The 25,068-nt window shown below is 40.3% G+C and overlaps 1 protein-coding gene across 1 annotated transcript in view; it reads left to right on the top strand.

Moving 5' to 3' along the window:
* The window catches only part of nphp4 (nephronophthisis 4), a 285,812-nt gene that overhangs the window by 89,533 nt on the left and 171,211 nt on the right, over positions 1-25,068 (top strand). The window contains exons 5-7 of the mRNA XM_052039598.1: positions 5,088-5,243; positions 11,259-11,395; positions 22,703-22,854. Coding sequence (XP_051895558.1) covers positions 5,088-5,243; positions 11,259-11,395; positions 22,703-22,854 — 445 coding nt within the window. The remainder of the gene's footprint in view (positions 1-5,087; positions 5,244-11,258; positions 11,396-22,702; positions 22,855-25,068) is intronic.

Genomic DNA, 25,068 nt, shown 5'->3' with positions numbered 1-25,068 from the left:
TTTCTGATGCTGCTAACAGCACAGCATGTCTACCATTGCCTAGGAACGTAAATGATCTCTCCGCTCTCTTTATGGAGCATCAGTACTTCAAATCCTATCACATAACCTTCAGGAAATATTTGTACTGATTAACAAGAACTGCATTACATCCTCCTCATTAACAATGTATCATTTCTTTGTATGGGGTACCCATATGCTTCTGACTGCCCGAAGAATGTGAGAAGTGCTAATTGTTGTTTATGATCTTGAAACTTTAGAACAGTGGAAGAGGGGATATCAAAGAAAGTGATATCAGAGTCAGAATGGGATGCATCGTTAAAATGATATCATCTTGAGAGAGCTTTGTATTCCACAGAATCACTGGCATTTCCCTGAATCATGGCATCAGTTGATCTGGTAATCTTTGGGATGAAGACCACAAGAAAGTTCTCACAGCTTCAAAGCCTCTGCCAACAGTGGAATCTAAAACCCTGACGGTAGTAGCCTGAGGTTGATGGCAATGGTCTGAGCTTTCCCTGCAGCACTGTGAGATGAGTGGCCTCTGTCAGTGCTGTAATGGAAACTGATGTCTTTATCTTCAGATGCTGCACGTTGGTTGGGTCAATGAATGTTGACGTGGTGCTATACTTGCTGGAAAGTTTGGGCTCCAGGCTCTGTGCAGAGATTCATGAAGGTTGGAGCTGAATGCCCCCATCCTCTTGATATCTCATGCAGGTTTTTGGGCAGCGCAAACAATTACCCAAGTGCAAAAAAAAAACTGCAAATTCTGGAAATCTGAAACAAAAACAAAAAATGCTGGAAAAAAAAATCAGCAGGTCAGGCAGAGAAACAGTCAACATTTCGAGTCTGCAATCCATTGTCAGAAAGTACTCAAGTATATCCATGTGCATGTTGTTACGGACTCAGTGAAAGTCCCTTTAAGATAGAGAGTGTGTGTGTATGTGTGTGTGGGGCGTACTTACGTCAATAGAAGATAAAGGACGTAATGACGTTGTTGAAGAAGTCAGAAGAAGAAGAGAGAGAGAGAGAGAAGGGAGAGAGACACCAGCCTGCTTGTTTTCTCTATCGATGGATGAGAAACAATAACTGTGTTTGCCACTGAAATCCATGTGTGGAAGTTGGAAGTAATCCGGTGGAGTTCACTTTGTTGCTGACCTGTAGAAGGAAACAGGTATTTGTGTGGACGACCACGATTCGGATGCCTTTCGGGGTGAGGAAGTCACTACCGAGTAAACACTGAAGTGTCGTTTGGGTTCCATCGTGGAACATTTGGATTTCGTATGTACCCTCTCTCTGTTTCTCTACATCTACGTCTTATCTTCAGACAACGGTGGTTGTTGAAGAAGCCCTTGCTCATGTTTCACCTTATGGCTTGCGGAACTGAACTTTAAGAACCATTCCGGAACTGGGAGTTTTGGACTTTGCCACACACACACACGAAGAGTTTAGTTTTGGGGTTAACGTTCAAGGTTTAACATTTTTGAATTCTAACATACTAACATTTTTACTTTTATTTTACGTATTATCATAAGTAGTGATTAATAAAATAGTTTTTAACACTGAATCATGCTCAGTGTGTTTCTTTTGTTGCTGGTTCGTGACAAAATCAATCAGCTTTTGACTATTGGGTACTTCTTGGAAGTCATCATTGCAGTTCTCCTGAGGAATTAACATGTGAGTCACCTTTCCTCTTCGTAGGCTGGAGTCCACTTGTGCCTGCAGTTCACCCTGTGCAGATCTTGCCTCCATGTATGTATATAAAGTGTCAGGATCTGAACTGGTGAAGAGAAATGATGAATGCACTGATAACCTATCTTCTTAACCCTAGAACTACCCACCCCCCGCCAAAATCTTGGGGCTCAAGAGCCAGGGCATGTGCATGTGTTTTTTTTTCTTGTGAATCTGAAAGTAAAAATGCAGAAATGCACAAAAATGCACATAGGGAAGGGACAGGAAAGGGAAGTAAGCTTGAACCATCTGGATGTTAACAGGTAGAAGAGGTTATGGGATAATTGGGGGATTGGATATGTAAGGACAGATTTTTGTTCATCATCCTTAATCATCTGTAATCCACTAGTGGCTACGGGCTCAGTGACACCACTTCCCCAGCCAGCTGAGCCTCAGAATGGAACAAGTTACTTTTAATCTGCTTCTGCAGCTAATGGTTCTCTGAAACCTTCCCCTGAAATTTTTAATGGAACAAATTAATGTGGGCCTCCACACTAAAACTTATCATGCTGATGATACAATAAAGCATAATCATTATATCGTACTTCAGTAATGTCATGGTGTAAATTGAATCAAACCCTCTTAGAGAGATCCATTTGAATTGGAATTGGTTTATTGTTGTCACATGTATCGAGATACAGTGAAAAGCTTTGCGTGCCATTCAGACAGATCATCCCATACACAAGCACATTGAGGTAGTAAGAAGGAAAAACAGAATGCAGAATATAGTGTTACAGTTACAGAGAAAGTGCTGTGCAGGTAGACAAATAAGTTGCAAGGGCCATGACAGATGAGGTAGATTGGGAAATTGAGTTCACCTTTTGGTATGTGGGGTCCATTCAAGAGTCTGATGACAGTAGGATAGAAGCGGTATTATGGACTTGGAAGGAAACATGCACTAAAATAATGCTTCAGTTTTTCCCAATACCATTCACCCTGGATTTTTGTGCACAAACTCGTGCAAGGATTCAAGTACTTGTTTAGTACTAATAGCTACCTTTTTTGCATTGCCACACACAAGGCCTGAATAATTTAAGGAATCTTGGACACAACCTGTGTTAATTGACACCATGCTTAGGATTCTTGTTAAGGAGAATGGTGGCACAGACCCTAACATGGGCATCCCAAATTTTTTAGTGTTTTTCATTAATTTAGGGGATCTGGGCTTTGCTGTTAAAGCCATTATTTATTGCCCATCCCTAAAAGGCCTTGAGAAAGTGGTGCTGAGCAGCCTTCTTGAACAACTGTGGTGCTTCTGGTGAGGGTACCCTCACAGTACTCTTGGGGGGGCAGGGGGGGAACCAAGATTTAGACTTGGTGACGATGAAGGACCAGCCTGTCAGGATGCTGTGAGACGTAGAAGGAAACCTGCAGGTGATGGTGTTCACATGCTCCTGCCCTTGTCTGTTTTGTTGTGGAAGTTATAGGTTTGGGAGATACTGTCAGAATATCCTGGTGCATTTTGTAGATGGTACACACTGCAGCGACTGTGTGCTGTTGCTGGAGGGAATGAATATGGTGGTTGGTAGGTTGCCATTAAGTAGGCTACTTTGTTCTTGATGGAATTGTGCTTCTTGAGAGCTTTTGGAGCTGCACCCATCCAGGCAAATGAAAGGTATTTTATCATGGTCCTGACTTGGTCTTGTATATCTTGGGAAGATCTCGGAGTGTCAGGAAGTGAGTCACAGGCTGGAGGGTACCCAGTCTCTGACTTGCTCTTGTAGCCACTATATTTATGTGGCTGGTCCAGTTGAATTTCTGTCAGTGGTAACCCACAGGATGTTGATAGTGAGGGACTTGATGATGGTAATGACATTGAGTGTCAAAAGTTGATGGTTAGGCTCTCCCTTATTAGAGATGATTGTCACCTAGCGTTTTTGTGGTGTGAGTGCTGCTTGACTCGTATTAGGTCATGCATGCCAAAGGCTGCTTGACCCGCTGAGAAGTTTTGAATGGAAATGAATATTGTGCAATCATCAGCAAACATCTCTGCTTCAAACATCATGGAAAGAAGGTGAAGTAGCTGAATAATGCTGGGCTTAGGGTGCTGCCCTGAAGAACTCCAGCAGTGATGTGCTGGGGCTGTGATAACTAACTTTTGACAACCACAATCATCTTCCTTTGTGTCAGATATGACTTTGACTGCAGAAATATTTTCCCTTTGACCAGTTTTACCAGGATGCCTTGATGCTACACATGGTCATTTGCTGCTTTGATGTCACCTGGGGAATTCGGCTTTTTGCTCCAATGTTTGCGCCAAGGCTGTGATGAGGTCTGGAGCTGAGTGTTTCTAACAAAACCCAAACTGGGCATCAGTGTGTGGCTCCTTGGTAAGTGCCACTTGATAGCCCCGTTGACAACAGCTTCCATCACTTTGCTGATGACTGAGAGTAAACTGGGCTGTAACTAGCTGGATTGTGCTGCTTTTTGTGAACATGATGTCCCTGGACAATTATCCACATTGTTGGGTAAATGCCTCTCTTGCAGTTGAACTGAAACAGCTTGTTTAGAAATACAGCTAGATCTGGAGAGCGGGTCATTCATACACACAGCAGAATGGCCCAGCTACTTAGCAGAGCTGCATAGCTCCAGTGCTGTCTGTGTGGAGTTTGAATATTTTCTCTGTGGGTTTCTTCTGGGTTCTCTGGCTTCCTCTCACGTTTTCCCACACATGGGTGTGGACTTGATGGGCTGAAGGACCTTTTCCATGCTTTATCTTTCTTTGACTCTATGACTACTGCAGCTAGGATGTTGTCTGGTCATGGAGCCTGTGTTGTGGAAGCCTTGGGATCAATTCCAGCAATGCAGATCTCAAAATCTTTGTGGAAGAGATGGATCACAGATAAGAAATCTTGCATATTTGGGGGTCCAGAAAGTTGTAAAATTTGAGATGGAAGAACGATTGGGAGGTGAACTCCAGGAGTTGATGCCCTTGGAAACTGGTGTAAGCACTTGAAAATCCTTGATTACCTCACACCTTGGTGTGTTGCACCCTGCCTCTAAAATTCATTCCATTGAAGTGACGTCATTATGCAGTATATTTAGCAACACCGAATGGGGATGAATTTCTGGGCAGTTGGATCACTAAGCCAGTTCAACATGACAGGTGCATGGCACTTGATATATCCCTGATGTGAGGGGAGTACATGTGGAAAAATTCAGTTGAGTCTTTCAATATGCACAAAATGCTATTTAATCCAGCAAGCATAAATAATCTATCAGGCATAATTTATGAGTAATGTTATCCAGTAATTCGGTGGTCTGAGGCATAAAACATACACTATAAAGTTAAATTTCTATAGGCCATCATGTTTTTTATAATAGGTCTTATCTCACTGATTTATTTCTCCTTTTTTTAGGGAATAGATTTATGACATTGATTGAGGGCAGCACCATCATTTACTCATTATTAATTCATCCTCCCCTGATGGAAGTTCGTCACCTCATCCCTGAAAACCTATTGATCTCAGGGTCAGAAACAATTCCCGGTGTAGCTGCACCCTCTGGACAGACAAGTAAGTAACACAGTGATTGAACTTGCAGTTTGTGGACAATGGCTAGAATCTGAAGCAGTTTGTACAGTTATTTTAGGTTTCATTTTAATTAAATATGTCAACTCATTCCTGTGGACAATGCTTTTGTTTGTTTGAGGTTTCTGAATATACCTCAGTAAAACAAACTGTCTTGTTTCTTTCCAAGTGAATATAGATAGACTTATGAAAATCAAAAAATTAAGTGTTTCCAATATTTTCTATTTTTACTAGTAGTCAGATATATAAAGTTGTTATTTTCTCTATTTGTGAGTTAATGGTATCCTTGTCTCTGTGTCAGTAGGTTGAGGGTTTAAACTGCAATTGAGGAGCACATAATCTCGGCAGACATTGCAGTGGGGAGAATGTCTTGTAAATGGAGATGATAATTTTAAGATGAAATTTTTTGGGAGGCCCATCTGTCCATTCAGATGAATGTACAAAATCCTGTGGCATTATTCAAAGAGTAGGAAGTTCTTGTTTCCTGGCAACATACTTCCTGCTGCCAACTCCACTAAAAGTAGATACAGTTGCAGTTATTGGGGTGTTGTGTGCATACAGTCTGTGGTCTTCAGAAATGTTCATTGCATGTGAAGTGCTTTGTGATGTCCTGAGGGTGTGAAAATGCGAGATAAATGCCAATTCTGTCTTTATTTCTCAAATATTAGAATAGAAATGAGATTCCGTAATGCCTATTGAACTCACAAACTAATATTTACTTCATTTTGATTTGAGAAGAAGATAGCTTTCCAAACTAATTAGTGATCCAAGTTTCTATTTTTCTCATCTGTTTTAGATGGCTGATCCCTTAATGTGAACCTATACTCCCTAGTATTAGTTCCCAGTATGTAGAAAAACATCTTCTCAGCATTCATTCAATGAAACTCTCTTCAAAATTTATGTTTCAATAAGATTTTGTCTTATTCTTTTAAAGAACACAAGAAAATAGGAGTAGGAGTAGGCCACTTGGCCCCTCAAGTCTGCTCCGCCATTCAAAACGATCTTGGCTGATCTGCCCCAGGCCACAATTCCTCTTTTGTGCCAGTTCGCCATTGCCCTCAATTCCCCTAGCTTTCAAATAATTATCTACCACCTCTTGAAATGTGGAGGATTTAGCCTCCACAACCCTCTGGGATAAAGAGTTCCACAGATTCATAACCCTTTGTGATTTTCCTAACTCCTTTGCACGTCAGTTTTAAATGACTCCTCCGTCCCCATCTTGTAACTATATCCCCTAATTTGATACTCTCCCACAAGCGGAAACATCTACCATATCATGCTCCCTAAAGATCTTACGTGTTTCTATAAGATCACCCTTCATCTCTTGTAGTGGTGGAGCTCAGAGTAGAGTGCTGGTTTCAAGAATATCATGCTAGTGACGTGGACTGCCCACTGAAGATGGCAGATTTTAATTACAGCCTTGATATTGAGCCAAGCTGATGCTGGCATTCATTTATCCTGCAATGACAGTGTGATGGTACCTGCTGTAGGTAATCCATCCCTCTGAATTATAAGAAGGGGAACACTGCTGCCTGGTAGACCATTAGCTGAGGTCTTAATCTTCTAACATTTTTTCCTAAAGGCTGCACTGATGGAGGTAATGGTGAATTACATCATTGCTGAGAGTTGGCTCCTAAGATTCTGAAGTGATCGAGGTTTTCAGGGGTAGCATTGTGGACCTTTAAAGCTGTGGTGCAGAGGTGGCAGACTGGCAGAAGATCTTTGTCTTATAGATACTTTGTGTAAGGTCCATTCTCTTATGCTTCAGAGAATAAGTCAACAGTAACTTGGATCTTATCCTCTGAGCATGCACTTACAGAAACATTATCTTCATACCTTGGTTCTGGAGCAGAGGTAATCAAAGTTGAACACTTTCCCATGTGTCCTGTAGTTTAATATCCCTAAAGTGGGGAACTTGTTTGAGGCTAGGTGTGATATTCTGGAGAGGAAGGTTAATGCTGAAGACTCAAACTGAATGTTATTTCACTGGTTAGACAGTGTTTTTCCTGCTGTCATAGGCAGAGTGTTGCACGACTGTCTGCAAAGCAAACTTTAGGTAGACTGACCCAAAATGGAATCTGAGTTACCATGCCCTAAATAAAAACAAAGTGATAAGGAAACTTGGGCAGCATCTGTGGCAAGAGAAAAACAGAGTTCACATTTCAAGTCTGTAATCTTTCATCAGAACTATGCTGTTTGATTGACAGAGTATCCTTAACATTTTCTATTTTTATTTCAGATTTCCAGCAGCTTTTTTGCATTTCATTTACCATACCATGGGATGGTTTCAGCAGGTTTCCCCTCAGAATCAAGTGGCCAGAAATGTCACAAGAACTCCCTCAGAAAGAGAAATGTTCCATGTTCATCAGATGAGAAAGCATAAAACAAATCAGGAGAAAGATATCTGACAACAAAGATGGCACCAAAAACCTTCTCCACTTAGCTTCACAGTGAGGCACCCTTTAACCAACACTTCCTACAGGAGGAATGTTTATGCAGGCTCCCTTTTGTTTAGGTGACCTCTGAAAACCTCAAGAAGAAACTCGCACAGATGTTTGTACTTCTCTCAAAGTTAGTTAGAGTCACCCTCACTTTTAGAGATCTGGTCTCAGTCTGGAAAGGGACTTGTGTAACTTTGCTAATTTTTTTTGCTACATATTTATATTTATCAAAGTCATTTTGATTGGAAGGACAAAGAGGGATATGGGCCTAATGCAGGCAAGTGGGATTAGCATTGATTGACATCAGGGTCGGCATGGATGAGGTGGGCTGTAAGGGCCCATTTCTGTGCTGTATAATTCTATGATTTTATATCTGTAGAAATATTTACAGTCCATTTATACATTTTTTGCTAGATTACTCTCTTATTCTACTTTAGCTTTCCTTATCAATGCTTTGGGCCTCCATTGCTGAATTCTGAAATTTTCCCAATCCTCTTAGTGCATTTTTTGTCATCATCATAAGCCTTTGCTTTTGATCTAATATTATCTTTAGCTTTTCTTAATCACTGCTGGACCACTTTCCTTTTTTTTAAGCATAAGGGATATATTACTTGTGAACTTCGTATTAATTCTTTATTTGTAAATGGTTGAGGCCAGGACTAATCCATGTGTCATCCTACCAGTTACAACTAGCCAACTTGAAAATGGTCCATTTATTCTGTTTTCTGTTGGTTAGTTGATTCTTTAACCACATTGAGATATTATATCCAACTCCACACACTCTTACTTTGTTCAGTGATCTTTTATATGGCATCTTGTCAAGTGCCTTTTGCAAATTCTAAAATACCACATCTATTATTTCCTTCTATCTACCTGTTGGTCACATCAACAATGAATTCTAAACATATTTCCTTTTTATAAAACCATGTTGACCATGTTATTTGTATTACGATTTTCTAAATGTTCTGCTACCACTTCCAGCATTTTCCCCAATCATAGATGTTAGTCCAACTATGGTTTCTGCTTTCTATCTCTGTCCTTTCTTGAATAGGGGCTTTGCATTTGTGGTTTTCCAATCCTCTGAGAGCTTCCTCAAGTTTAGTGAATTTTTCAAGATTGCATCTAATGCACGCAATTTCAGTGGAACTGCTTCTTTTATGGGAGCAAGGGGGAAATAAAGAAAACAGATGTGCAAGCAGAGAGAGAGATCAGGAGCAAGCTGGAAGGAAGAGAAGAGAGAGAGACATAAAGTAGCGATCATAGTTCCACAAAAAGAGAAAGATATTTGAGTGATAAACTTAGATTCCAAGATGTGCCCTGGTATTTTTTTTATGTATTCATTCACAAAATATGAACATTACTGGCAAGGCCATCATTTATTGCTCATCCCTACCTGAATAGCCTGTGAGGCTATTTCACAAGGCAGCTAAAATTTGCCCACAATAGTGGATCTGGAGTCACGTACAATCCAGACCCAAAAGGCTGCAGACTTCTTTCTCCGAAGGGCACTCATGAATCTTCAGGTTTGTACAACAATCTGGTAGTTTTGTACTTACCAATGCTTCTGCTGGCTTTCAATTATGTAAATTCCCCAGATGCTGCATTAAAATCTTGTTTCTGGATTAGTGGTCCAGCGTTTGGATGGTATTAGCAGGAACAGTGTAGGCATAGCCACATTCACATGCTCATCATCCTTATTTACGGTGGAATCAAATTTATAGATTTAATAGCACCAAATCCAACAAGCAGGCTTTGACCAATCTAACTTTTGTTATTTCTGCAAATGATCAATTATAAAATTATTACAGTTTCTGCTCAGTCATGAGGGATTCGAGCCTGATAAATGTTGTTAAGTTACTTCAGTTATTATGAACTGAAAAATGCTTCATTTGCACCACGACTGAATGCTGTAAGTTCACACCCAGCAATTAGACTTGTGTGGGAGGTTTAAGCAGAACCTCTGACAGTTCTGTAGATTGTGAATTTGATAACTTTTTTTGTGTGTGCTTTGTGTAACAGGTGCTTTTATTTCTGAAGGAAACCTATTTTCTTAAACTGTTTCTGAGTTTTATTTGATTAAGGTGATTAGCAGCAGGGAACTATGTGAAGTAGAGAGTGGGGTGAGGTAAAGCACTGACTGACAAGTGGGAACAGGACTCTGTTTTAAGTTAATAGCACAGTTTACATTGCATTTAAAATCAGACTTCTGAATAAATTTGACCTGTGCTGCTGGAAAACCTTTTATACTGTTTAGTTGCTTCTTTTCTCTATGAAAATGGAAGAACATCAAGCTCAGTAGTACCTGTTGGTAAAAAAAATTGAATTTTCAGTATAATTTATAAGATAAGACTTTTTTGTTAGTCACATATATATCGAAACACACAGTGAAATGCATCTTTGCGTAGAATGTTCTGGGGGCAGCCCGCAAGTGTCGCCATGCTTCCAGTGCCACCATAGCATGCCCAAAACTTCCCAACCTGTATGCCTTTGAATGTGGGAGGAAATCGGAGTACCCGGAGGAAACCCACGCAGTCACTGGGAGAAAGTATAAACTCCTTACAGACAGCGGCCGGAATTGAACCCGTGTCGCTGGAACTGTAATAACGTTACACTAACCGCTACACTACCGTGTGGGATCTCATTCTCAGATCCATAATCCCCCCTACTTGCTGATCAATTTCCTGTGGCTTTAAAAATATTATTGATGTAAAAAGAACTTTACAAGTTGTTGTATACAGTCATTTTTCTTATTCTGCTATATAATATTTAGGATGAATGATGAAAAGACAAGCTATTGTTGGCAAAGTATTTTTCATTTTGCCATTTTAAAAACAAAAGTTCTAGTGGACACTATTTCATGTTATTTACTTTATTAAAAATGTTGGCCGCATCAACATTGTTGTAGCTATTTTGTTGCACTTACTCACTGAGAAATAGATCAGTTTATTGATGCATCTTGCATAAATTGAAGGTACAAATTGTTAAATGCATATTCAAATTAAGAAATTAGAAAAATTGGATGGCAGTACAGGAACAATATTACAGAATGCACGCAACAAAAAATGGCTATTTTGCTTGCATAGGGACATTGGTTAGAGTCATAGAGTTATACAGCACAGAGACAGGCCCTTTGGCCCAACTCATCAATGCTAACCAAGATGCTTATCTAAGCTAGTCCCATTTTCCTGCATTTTTCCCATATCTCCCTAAACCTTTCCTAGCCATGTAAGTGTCCAAATGTCTTTTAAACATTGTAATCTTATCTGCCTCTATCACTTCCTCTGGCAGCTCGTTCGGTATACACAGCACCCTCTGCGTGAAGAAGTTGCCCCTCAGGTCCCTTTTAAATCTTTTCCCTCTCACCTTAAATTTATGCCTTCTAATTTTAGACTCAAGTGTCTAAAGGAATCAAAGCGGGAATGTAATAAGTGATCAGCTGAATGACTACTATGTTATTTTCTTTGAGTCTTGCTGTGGTCCTGAAAGCTGGTGATCAAAAGGGTGTGTGAAGCTGGCCTTTGGTTTAATTGCAACAAATCAATTTATATTTTGATTGAAGGTGATGCTTTGAAGAAACCTCATTTACTGAAGACTGTAACATGTTTCTTGGATAAGCTGTCGCTTCAGCTATACCCAACGGTGGAAAAATTTGAAGAGGAGCTGGTGGAATTGCTTAATGCTGACAGGCTGCTTAAGGTATGGCAGAGCAATGGATAATGCTGAAATTGCATGCTTTTTCCAACTTTGTTCATAATTTTCATCATTCACTTTCTTTCTCAAGTGGTGTGAAGGTTATAGGTGCCTTTTCAGTTTTTACACTGGATGTTACTATGTAATGGACAACAGCAACCACCAGTCGATATGTGAGCATCTGTTCAGCTTGAGGCAAGCTGAATTAGCTAAGTGTTAGTTTGCAGTGCTTCTGTAAAGTGCACTAATCATGATTAATCTTACTATCCTTTAAATATTTTTCAGTTATACTCATGATTGGATCAGGAGATTTATTGGGGTTCCATTGCCCAAAATTGCTGAGTAATTCCCCTGGACCACTACTCCCTCCTTGGTGATCTAGGACCCATTCTTCAGCTGGGAGCCTGTCTTCCAACACATGGTGTGGCTCAGCACAGCACAGGCCTGTCCCAAGAAGAAGTGTCACTCGCTAACACTTAAAAGCACTTGTGATCTGTTGAAGATAAACCTAAAACAAAATTAAAATTATATAAAACATAAATTAAAAGACAAAAAATACACACACACAGAGTTCAAAACATTAAAACTAACTTTATTAAATCAAGTAAAACGCTCTACCAATCCTTCTCTCAGTAGCTGATTTTTCCCATTCATCCAGTGAGACTAGCTGTGTCTCTGAAGCAAAGTCTGAGCACCACAACTGGAATCTTGTGCAAAAACAAGCTTCTGGAGGATCTCATCAGGTCAGGCAGCATCTGTGGAGGCAAAGGGATAGTTGACGTTTCAGGTGGCGACCCTGTATCAGGGTCGAGAGGGTAAAGGAGAGATAGCCAATATAAAGTGGTGAGGGGGAGGGATGAGGCAGGAGCTAGCAAATGATAGGTCGATGCAGGTGAGGAGGGGTTGATGGTGACAGAGGCAGGGAGGTGATGTGGAGACAACAAAGGGCTGCAGATTATGGAATCTGATAAGAAAGGATGAGTGAGACCAGATAATGGGATGGTAGACAGATGGAACCGGTGGGGAAGGAGGGGAAAGAAACAGTAGCAGGGGGCTGAGTGGGGGTGTTTTGGAAAGGAGAGGATGTGTGAGCGGACGTGGGTGGATCAGAAGGAGATAGAAAGGAACAGAGAGGGTGCGGATTACCTGAAATTGGAGAATTCACTGTTCATGCCATTTGGTTGTAGGCTACCCAGGTAGAATATGAGGTGCTGTTCTTCCAGTTTGCGTTTGAGCTCCTGGTTGCTAGCCATTTTAACTCCCCTCCCCATGCCCACACCAACTTGTCTGTCATCAGCCCGCACCTCATATTCTGCCTGATGCAGAGTCTTGACTCAAAATGTTGACTCTCCTTTCACCTCCACAGATGCTGCTTGACCCACGGTATTCCTCCAGCAGCTTGTTTTTCTGCTGTGCTAATGCTCAGCTGTTTGAGAAAGCATGATAATAACGTTGTCCTGAGAGGCATGGAAAGTGTAGCTTCTGCTTTTCCTTTGGAATGAGACAGGTACAGAGAAATGGAGAGGTGGGCAAGAATCAGGATCAGTATGGCCTAATCAGAGTATCTAACTGGTGACAAGTAATCATAGCACAAAGTAAGTATGGCACAATTAGGATAAGTATAGCACAATCATGGTATTATGTGGGAATGGGGATGATCATGGGAGAATTGGTCAGGTATGGAAGAATGTAAGTGTGACATTGCAAACTGTCAGGCTGTTACCTTGCCAAATTCAGATATTTCATGGATGTTAACAAATGAAGGAATAAAAGTGACTGAATTTTAAACTGTTCAAGGCTGTTGGAAATGTGGGGAAGCAAGGATAGATGCTAATTTATGCAATATAACATTATAAACATGCTTGAGCAGGTGTATATTGGGAAGCAGGGTGTGCTTATATTATAATATTGGATGGAATATTGTCTAAAAGGTCAATTTTAACTTTCAGGAGGCTTTAAACAATGGTAGGTGAGTGCAAAATGTGCTTGTTATCCTAAATTGGCAAGATATTTTAATCAAGTGTTGTAACTCTGGGCTTCAACTACTTGTTACTAGTTAGATACCTGCATGTAGGTGAGTAAGTCCAGGGCAGGGATGGAAGTGCTGTTGTGGCAATGGAGGTATAAAGGGGGAAAAATGCCATTGTCCAACTAATCCTTTAATACAGGTCAGAATGGGAATGATATTTGCTGCGAAATTCATCTCTGACCAAACATGCCGTACAGCTGCATCAGTGCAGTGGAATGAATTTCACAGGCAATAGAGTACAACAGATTGACGTTACTGTATAATATGCTTAACATTACTAACCAGTGAGGAATATATAGAAAGTACGTTCAGATGATAGTAGGCAGGCTACAATTTGAAAAGAACTAATTGTTTTAAACATAGCTTGTGCTTTAGCATCAATTCTAAGAAGTTGTTGAACATAGATTCTCTTGGCTGTACCATTGGAGTACACTTATCTACAGATGAGAAAGCCCTAGTGATTTATGACAGCCATGTTACATGTGTTCATTATCCACTAGTCATTTCTTGTTATTTTTATTTATTTTTCTAGTGTACTCTCCTCTTTTGGAGGACTTGAATCTTACAATACTTAAAGGATTACATAAGAACATAAGAAATAGGAGCAGGAGTAGGTCATCTGGCCCATTGAGCCTGCTTTGTCATTCAATAAGATCGTGGCTGATCTGGCTGGAGACTCAGATCCACCTACTTACCTTTTCCCCACAATCCTTAATTCCCCTTCTATGCAAAAATCTATCTAACTGTGTCATAGATATATTTAATGAGGTAGCATCTACTGCTTCCCTGGGCAGAGAATTCCACAGATTCACTACTCTCTGGGAAAAGCAGTTCCTTCTCATCTCCATCCTAAATCTACTCCCCCCGAATCTTGAGGCCACGTCCCTTAGTTCTAGTCTCACCTACCAGTGGAAACAACTTTCTTGCCTCTATCTTATCTGTCCCTTTCATAATATTATATGTTTCTATAAGATCCCCTCTCATTGTTCTGAATTCCAGTGAGTATAGTCCCAGGCAACTCAATCTCTCCTCATAGGCTAACCCCCTCATCTCTGGAATCAACCTGCTGAACTTCTTCTGCACTGCCTCCAAAGCCAATATATCTTTCCTCAAGTAAGGAGACCAGAACTGCACGCAGTACTCCAGGTGGGCCTCACCTAGAGGAGACCTTATCGAATGCCTTCTGGAAATGCAAGTATACAAAATCCACCTGTTCCACTCTATCCACTGCACTTATTATATCCTCAAAGAACTCCAGTAAGTTTGTCAAGCAGGGCCTGCCCTTCCAGAATCCATGGCGTGTCTGCCTGATGGAACCAGATGTCTTGCTATTTCTTCCTTAATGATAGCTCCAAGCATTTTCCCATCTACAGATGTTAAGCTAATTGGCCTATAGTTATCTGCCATTTGCCTACATCTTTTTTTAAACAGTGGCGTGACATTCGCTGTCTTCCAATTCACTAGGACCTGCCTGGAGTCCAGAGAATTTTAGTAAATTGTCACAAACGCCTCTACTATAATTTCCGCCATTTCTTTCAGTACTCTGGGATGCATCCCATCAGGACTAGGGGACTTGTCTACCTTTAGGCCCACTAGTTTGCTCAGCATTACCTCTTTAGTGACAGCGATTGTATCGAGGTCCTCACCTCTCATTGCATCCATAACATCTCTCTTTGGCATGTTAGACACATCTTCCACCATGAAGACTGACACAAAATAGTTAATCTAACTGCTACACTACCATGACTACCCAATATTAATTCCCCCTTCTCATCTTCCAATTGACGTACATTCACTTTAGCCACCCTTTTCTGCTTTATATAATTATAAAAACTTTTACTATGTTTTTATATATTGTGCTTGTTTACTTTCATAATCTATCTTCCTTTTCCTTATTGCTTGCTTAGTGGTTCTTTGTTACTTTTTAAAGTTTTCCCTATCTTCCAGTTTCCCACTACTCTTGGTGACTTTATATGCATGAGCTTTCAACTTGATGCTTTCTTTTATTTCCTTAGTTATCCAAGGCTGGCTCTCCCCACCCTTACTGTCCTTGATTTAACTGGAATATACTTTTGTTGAGCACTGTGGAAAAATCTCTTTGAGAGTCTTCCACTGTTCCTCAACTGTCCCACTATATAACCTGTGTTTCCAGTCTATGCTAGAAGTCTCCCTTGTTTAGACATAATACACTGGTTTTAGATCGAACTATTGAACCCTCCATTTGTATGAGAAATTCAATCATACTATGATCACTCTTTCCAAGAGGATCCCTAACTACAAGATTGTTAATTTTACCTGCCTCATTGCACAGGACCAGATCTAAGATAGCATTTTCCCTTCCATTTTCAGTAACATGCTGTTCAAGAAAGCTACCACGGATGCATTCTGTGAAGTCATCCTCAAGACTGCCTCGACCAACTTTATTTGCCCAATCTATGTGAAGTTAAAGTCCCCCATGACAACTGCCATTCCATTCTTACATGCGTCAGATATTTCTTGGTTTATTGCCCGTGCCACTGTAATGTTATTATTCGGTGGCCTATAGACAACTCCCACCAGTGATTCTTTTTTCCCTTTACTATTCCAAATCTCTACCCAGATGGACTCAGCATCTGCTCCTCAGATCTTGTATCGTCTCTCACTATTGCCCTGATCTCATTCTTAATTAAGAGTGCTACCCCACCTCCCTTACCTTCCTGCCTATCCTTCCGTATTACCTGATACCCTTGGATATTTAATTCCCACTCATCTCCACCCTGCAACCACGTTTCTGTAATGGCCACTAAATCATACCCCTTTGTTGTGATTTGTGCCACCAGTTCACTGACCTTCTTTTGAATACTACGGGCATTCAGATAAAGTGCCCTTACACTCATGTCCTTTTAGAATCTTGTAACCTCTGTGTCCTTTGCATTTGACTTTTCGGTATTCCACTCTTTTCTCTTTTCTAACTTTTGCTCTTAATTTCTGATTCCAAGTAGAGCTTTTAGAGTTGTTAATACTGCCTACATATTTCAGCAAATACTTATTGTAAATGTTTCTTTCCAATATTTCCTTCCAACTTAATCTGCTAGACTGGTTCACTTCTGAAAGATTTTGCTTTGTTCTTTTTTATTTGAGAGTGCTTACTTATGCAGTGAACCTCGAGCAAAATTCACATCATGATTGTTAAATTTACTTTGAAGTTAAGATCTGTAAAAGAAATGCCCTATTGACTGGAGCAGTCAAAGGTATACTGCTAAGTTATTTTTTAAATAAGTAATCTTAAAATTTTTAAAGTTTAAAAGTCGACATGAAAAATGTTAAAATTTGGTATTTCAGTGGCATACATTTTTCTGTACTCTGCAATTTATAAATTTAAAGATGTTGCATTGGTAGTTCAGTGGAATATTATTTTCTGATGAACATCAAATCCTCCTCAAGTTGCATGCAGGGCTCCACCTGTCAATCATGATTCAATGGCAGGAGTGGTTCTCAGCGATGAACAAGTTGCTTCAAAGTATTTGCTTAACAGTCTGGAGATGTAACAAAGAACTTCATAATATTAATAAAATATATTGTAATAACATGAAATATTCATTTCAAGACAAGTAGGTTAGCAAGAACATGCTGTTAATGAAATGGCAGATTCAGAAAATTACTTGTAATGTCACAGTTTGTTGTGATCTGAGCTTAATTTGATGAGTGGGATTGTGTGAATAATTTTTTTTAGAAAGCACTGGTATGTTGATTAATAAGGATATTTAAAAGTTGGAAGGATAATTTGGAGAATCTACTTTGTATTACTTAACTACTTATGTAAAAAAAAACTTACACATAACATCATTGCTTTATAAATAAATTCCCTCTGCCAAAGTAAGAAACAGTTTTTTTTGGATGAAGAATAATTGACATTTGTGAATTGTTGCTGACCTAAAAACATTCCAGATTTTGATGAATTCATACATCACAAGGAAAAAGATTAACAGGTTGATAACACCCATATTACATGAGGTTGCTACTTAATAGGCATTTCAGATATCTATTACTTTTCCAATGTACTCTATTCAATGAATTATGCTGTTGGTGCACAGTTTATTGAATAGACTGCACCCATGTAGCCCTTTTTAATGTGCAAGTCTATGAAGTGTATGTTTTATGAGTTCTTCAACCATCGAGGGTATCATTCTAGAGTCTGATCGCATTCTCAAAAGACATCCATACATGAATACTTTCTAGCAAGAGTTACTAAATACCAATTTGGCTGATATTATATCCACTCTCCAGCCAGAGAAACTGAACCAAGTTATAATATCTTTTCCAACTGTTGTTCAATTATTACAAATTTTGCTCTTGTTAGACTTTTACATAAAGTTTAACCAGTGGTGATGATTGGAAGATAACACGTATAAGCTTCAACACAATAAATAAGTACCTGTAGGCATGTACATGTACCCTTCTATGTGAATAGAATTTGATATGACTCACTTTACCTTCCTCCAGCATACAGCATAGATGAGGCCTGTTGGTGCAACTGCTGCACATGTACCTCTTTCACTCTTCTTCATGTTAACTCCATTCACACACTCTTTCATTCCTTTCTCTTCTTATGTGCTTGTCTGACTTTTCATTGACCTATTACTTGCATATGATTTTAAAGACTTTAATCAGATTGAGAGCACAGAGTCCTCAACTGATACGCACGTCATTAGTGTTCTTTCTGAATGTTTGTGGCATTTCCCTATTACCTCTATATCTGGCCCAGTGGTGCAGCAGGTAGCACTATTGTCTCATAGCTCCAGTGACCTGGATTCGATCCTGACCTCCAGTGCTGTCTGTGTAGAGTTTGTATATTCTCCCTTTGCCTGAGTGGGTTTCTCCTGAGTGCTCTGGTTTTCTCCCATGTCCCAAAGAGTATTGGTTGGTAAGTTAATTAGTTACTGTAAACTATCCCATTGTAGGTGGTTGATAGGAGAATAACGGAAATAAGGAGAAGAATGGGGTTGGTGGAGTTGTTCTGAGAGCCAACATAGACTTGATGAGTCAAATGGCCTCCCCCTTTGTCACAAGAAAATATGGGAAATACTGTGGAGACTGATAATTCACTGTCTGCTCTGAACAAGGTTCCATATTCTCACTGCCTCGGTAAAGCAGCCAGCATAATTAAAGACTTCACCCACCCTGGACATTCTCCCCCCTCCCATCGGGCAGAAGATACAAAAGCCTGAAAGCACATACCACCAGGCTCAAGGACAGCTTCTATCCTGCTGTTATAAGACTATTGAATAGTTCCCTAGTATGATAAGGTGGACTCTTGACCTCACAATCTACCTCATTATGACCTTGCATCTTATTGTCTACCTGCACTGCACTTTCTCTGTAACTGTAACACTTGGAGAGACACTTGGAAGCCTTGGAGAGACGTGTATGTAGGCATGCACACAAATGCACATGTGCGCGCATACACACACACACACACACACACACACACACGTCTGCATACAAAGACACACAGAGATATGCATATATGCACTTGCATGCACATAACCATACATAGGCACACACTCACTTCTGCATACCACATACCACTGTATCGGTAAAGGAGCCAGCAAAATCAAAGACCCCACCCACCCGGGATATTCTCTCTTCACAAGATCACAAGATAAGGGAGCAGAAGCAGGCCATTCGGCCCATCGAGTCTGCTCCAAGGAAAAGGGAAAAAGAAATGGGGTGGGAAAAAAGAGAGAGAGAAAAAAAACTATTCTAATCCCATTTGCCAGCCTTATCCCCATATCCCTTGATACCCTGACTATTTAGATATCTGTCTATCTCCTCCTTGAATACCCCCACTGATCTGTGGGGGTACAAAAGAAGATACAAAAGCCTGAAAGTACGTACCACCAGGCTCAAGGACAGCTTCTATCCCACTGTTACTAGACTATTGAATATTTTTTTTAAATTTTATTTACGGTGTGGTAACAGGCCCTTCTGGCCCCACGAGTCCGCGCTGCCCATTTTAAACCCAAATTAACTTACCCGTATGTCTTTTGGAATGTGGGAGGAAACTGGAGCACCCGGAGGAAACCCACGCAGACACAGGAGAACGTACAAACTCCTTACAGACGGCGACGGGAATCGAACCCCGATCGCTGGCGCTGTAATATCGTCGCACTAACCGCTACGCTACCGTGCCACGATAAGATGGACTCTTGACCTCACAATCTACCTTGTTATGACCTTGCACCTTATTGTCCACCTGCACTGCACTGTACTTTCTCTGTAGCTGTGACACTTTACTCTGCACTCTGGTATTGTTTTACCTTGTACTACCTCAATGCACTGTTGTAATGAATTGATCTGTATGAACGGTATACAAGACAAGTTTTTCACTGTATCTCGGTACATGTGACAATAATAAACCAATTTACCAATTTATATGTTCAGTATAACTTCTCTGCTTTTCAGTTATGCTTCTTTAGAAATACACTATTGTTTTGCTTTTTTAAATGACCTTATTAACCAGCTTTGCTACTTTTAGTGATCAGTGTGTCTGTACTTGTTGATCCCTTTGCTTTTCTAATTATTCAGACTCCTATTATCCAAACTCTCTGTGGCCTCTTGATTCTTCCCACCAAAATCAGCCACTTCTCACTTATCTATATTGAAACACATATGCCAATTACACATCCATTCTGCAAGTAATTAATGTCTTCCTGTATTTTGTCACTTCCTTCCTTGGTACAAACAACACCTCCCAGTTTGGAGCCATCTGCAAATTTTGAAATTATAAATTCAATTCTCAAGTCCAAACATGAAAGTAAGTTGTGAACAACAGGGGTCCTAGTATCAATCACTGTGGAACACTTCTTCCCAGTTTTTGCCAGGCTAAGTAGCTGCTCTTAACATCTAATTTGTTTTCTGTTTAGTAACCAGCTTGCTTTCTCTTCTGCCACCTTGCCCTTGACCTTGACCTTGTGCTCTGAATTCAGACCTGTAGCTTTTAAAGGCCATTAGAAAATCCAAATATATTCCATTTACTGTATTACCTGTTCTCCCTATGATAATTCTTCAAAAAATTAAATTTTATCAAGTATGACCTTACATTTTGAATTATGACTCTTCAATATATTTTTGGTTTCAGGATTTAAAAAAAAGACGTATTTGATTAGAGGTTCTACTGTATTTCCTACCACTGGCATCAAATTAACTGGTTTACCTTCTCTTTTAAAGATAGGAATAACACTTGTTGTTCATCAGTGCTCTGGTTCCATTACTATTTCTAATGAATTGTGTATATGCAACAGTGCTGTGCCATCTCTTCCCTCATGTCTTAATTGTACTCATGCAATCCATTAAGGGTTTTATTTTGTCTGAGTTTTATTGGCTTGATTAGTACCTCTGGGGCACCATGTTCAGCTTTGGTTTCCAAAGTACATGTTACCCCTGAAAAGTGAAAGCAGTATATGGATGATGAGCAACAACATTCGTATTTGAATGGGGTTTCACCAAGGTGACAATGATGATTTGCTTAGTCTGAGTATGCTCTTGTTGCAATGTCAAGTTGAGTCTGAAAGCTGATTTGCGAACGTCAGCCTGGTGTTACAGGAGGGAAAGTCTAGGTAATGAATTATTTCAGCATGGCTACGGTTTAAAATTGGTTGTAATTGATTATTTTCACATTGACAGAAGACTATTTCGACTGGCTTAAACAATCTCGAGAGAGTGTGATTTGGGAATGAGTGTGCAAGAAATAGTGAAGTTTCCAAGATCAAACTCCATCTCAAAGCATCTTTAGAAATGTGATGATGAGGTCTTCTGACGGTTACTGCCGACTGGGCAGTGAGAGAGTGTACTCGGTTGGTTATGAATGGGAGCTCCAATGCCCACATGAATGCAGTCAATGAGTGTATACACTTCGGGGAAGCCTGCAATGTGCTCAGTGTTTCTTTTCCTGTGATCTGAAGGAGAAATGGATGAGGCCACCTCTAGAGAAGAGAACATCATTGACCTTCCCCATGTATTGGAGAGCAGCAAACTCACTGAGATGTGGCATATTTTGGCAAGTCCAGTCTGGAATGACCCTGAAACTGGGAAGTTAAGAGTGACTGTGACCTTGACTTTGACTGTGAAAGGAGCCCAGATATGTGTGACCTTGCATAAGAGGTTTTATGGGGTGAAGGACTTTGTGATGCTCATGGTGAGGGATACTGTGATGTTAAAGTGGTTGAACTAAACAATCCAGAAACTTAAGTTCAAATTCCATGGTAGCTGTGGAAATTAAATTCATTTAATAACCTGGCATTAAAAAGGAACCCTTGCCATGAGTGATGATGACCACAGACACCAGATCATCATAAAAACCCTCGAGTTCATTAACTCTGCCATCCTTATCTGGTCCAACCTATGTGCGACTCTAGACCCTTAAATGCTTTCACATAGCCTAATGCCCTTGAAGCCATCCACTGTGCAGCAGTTTGGCTCTGGATACAGGTTTAGTGTGAACAGACCTTTAAACAGCATGGTTTCAGAATAATCTGTTTTTGGAAACCTGGTTGTTCTGTGAAGTAATGACAACTATCATTGTTCAGATGAATGTGGTAAAAATCTCAACTGATAATGAATTTTGGGCACGCCACAATATCTTGGGGGAGTTTGATGTCATTTGGGGGAGTTTCAAGCCGGTAAAGTATGCTTGCAAGCAAGAATGCCTCATCCAAAGATGAGAGGGCAACGTTAATGATAGATGCAAGCATCCAGAAATGTGTACAGAATTTTCTCCACACAGCAGTGCATGTAATTTTCAACAACACAAAGTCATTTTTGTTTGGAATTGTGTGAACCAGTTTCTAGCCTCTTATCATTTAATTGTATGACAAATATGCAGCTACAGAAATCAATTAAAGTTGCAATACAGTCTGATATCAGTCTTGAAAATACTTCTTTGAAAGGAACATTCATTTGATTGCAAGCACTGGAAACTAACATAAGAGGAAATTATACCCCTGTATATTAATTTTCCATTAATCAAATTTGTTTATTTGTTGTGCTTATTACAGGTCACTGAAGTATAAAATTTGTTCACTCAGGGGAATAGTAGAAGCGATTTTTTTTTAATGAAACTTATTTACCTGAAATATCATAATTGTTTCTGTACCCACAGAATCAGCTGATCTGCTGATGGTTGCATGGAATTTTCTGTTTTTACTTCAGATTTGCAACATCTATGATATTATACTTTGATATACTTCCTTGCTTTGTTCTTGTTTGAGAATAACATATAAAAGTCTGTTTTGTGTCCCTCTTAGAGCGACCAAGTTGCTGATGGAAGTACCGTTGTTATTCAAGAACGAAGGCTACATGTCGGTGTTCACAATGGCTTATGTTATGTGCAGAAGCCACAGGTGGTGGTTTTGATACCAGGGACAATGCAAGGGAAATCGGGGAACATTTCCAAAAGGTAAAGTTAATTGTAAATGAGGCTAAATATTTACGTATACATGTGAACTGAATGTACAGACTGATTTAACATGTGTGCTAATCTAAGATGTTCACTATTATTAAGTCATAAAAGACAAGGTATAATTTAAGCCATTAAATTTTACAATCAAATTCCTGTAACTTCAATTCGAAAGACTTTCAAGCATTACATTTGGTCATGATGAGAATCGATATATGTGTTCTATTGAACCGGAATGGGGACTTGTAGAGCACTGCCAGCTAATTGCGGTGTGCTTGGTGGTATGTTCCAGATATCTTCACTTACAGATTCCAGAGCAGAAGTTAGGAACAGGCTGGAGATCCGATGACCTGTTGCTTGGACCCTGGGCTGAGTGGCTGGAGAAAAGCCATCTTGCCACTTCGCCTTGAAACATAGAACAGCACAGCCCAGAAACAGGCCTTTTGGTCCATCCTGCCTGCACTGACCATGATGCCAAATTAAATTAATCCTATTTGCCTACAAGTGGGCTGTATCCCTCTATTCCCTGCCTCTTCATTGTGTCTGCCTAAACTTTTCTACCTTAACTGCTTCTACCACCTCCCAGGGCAACACATTCCAGGCACCTACCACTCTTTGTGTATATAAAAAAAACTTGCCTCGCTGATCTCCTTTAAACTTTCCCCCTCTCATCTTAAACCTATGCGCTATGCTATTTTACAATTCCACACTAGGGAAAAAAATTCTGACTATCTGCCCTATCCACATCTCTATCAGGTCGTCCCTCAGCCTCCAGTGCTCCAGAGAAAACAATCCAAGTTTGTCCAACCTCTCCTTATAGCAAATACACTCCAATCCAGATAGCATCCTGGTGAACCTCTTTTGCATCCTCTCCAAAACCTCCACATCCTCCCTATAGTGAGACGACCAGAACTGCACATAATATTCCAAGTGTGGCCGAACCAAAATTTTATACGACTGCGACATCACTTGCCTACTTTTATACTCAGTGCCCCAACCGATGAAGGCAAGCATGCTGTACACCTTCTTTACCACCTTACCTACTTGTGTTGCCACTTTCAGGGAGCTATGGACTTGCACCCCAAGATCCCTGTGTACATCAATGCTCCCAGGGGTCCTGCCATTTAGAATCATAGAGCAATACAGCACGGATACAGGCCCTTCAGCCCAATGGGTCCATGCCAACCATGGTGCCCACCCAGCTAGTCCCAATTCCCTGTGTTCGGCCCCACACCTCCATGTACCTATCCACGTGCTTCTTAAATGATACTGTTGTACCTGCTTCAACCACTTCCTCTGGCAGCTTGTTCCATATACTCACTACCCTCTGCATGGAAAAAGTTGCCTCTTTGGTCCCTTTTAAATCTTTCCCCTCTCACCCTAAATCTATGCCCCCTAGTTTTGGACTACCCTAACCTGGGGAAAAGACTGTTACAATCCACCTTATCTGTGCTGCTCATGATTTTATAAACTTCTATAAGATCACCCCTCATTCTCCTACGTGCCAAGAAATAAAGACCTAACCATGCCAACCTCTTCCTATAACTCAGGCCCTCTAGTCCTGGCAACATCCTCATAGATCTTTCCTGCATTCTTTCCAGTTTAACCACATCTTTCCTATAACAGGGTGACCAAAACTGTACACAGTACTCAAAGTGTGGCCTCACCAGTGACTTCTACAACTGCAACATAATGTCCCAACTCCTATACTAGTGCCCTGACTGATGATGGCCAGCGTGCTAAACACTTTTTTCACCACCCTATCTGTGACACCACTTTCAACAAACTATGCACTTGTACTCCTAAATTCCTCTGTTCCATTACACTCCCTAGTGCCCTACCATTCAAAATACAAGTCCTACTCTGTTGGCCAGGCTAGGTTTGACCTTCTGAAATGTATCACCTCACACTTATCTGTATTGAAATCCATTTGCCACTCATCAGCCCACTTCCTTAACTGATCAAAATCCCGTAGTAATCTAAGATAACCTTCTTCATTATCAACAACACCTCCTAATTTTGTGTCATCCACAAACTTACTGATCAAGCCTTGTGCATTTACAACCAAATCATTTACATAAATAACGAATAACAAGGGTCCCAATACTGACCCTGCGGCACACCACTAGTCACTGGTCTTCATTCTGAGAAACAACCTTCAACCACCACCCCCTGATTCCTACTGAACTTGCTCTCGCTGGCTACTGCTTTATC

The sequence above is a fragment of the Pristis pectinata genome, chromosome 26, assembly GCF_009764475.1.
Source record: "Pristis pectinata isolate sPriPec2 chromosome 26, sPriPec2.1.pri, whole genome shotgun sequence".
Classification (NCBI taxonomy): domain Eukaryota; kingdom Metazoa; phylum Chordata; class Chondrichthyes; order Rhinopristiformes; family Pristidae; genus Pristis; species Pristis pectinata.
This window is presented reverse-complemented; position numbering and strand designations above follow the sequence as displayed.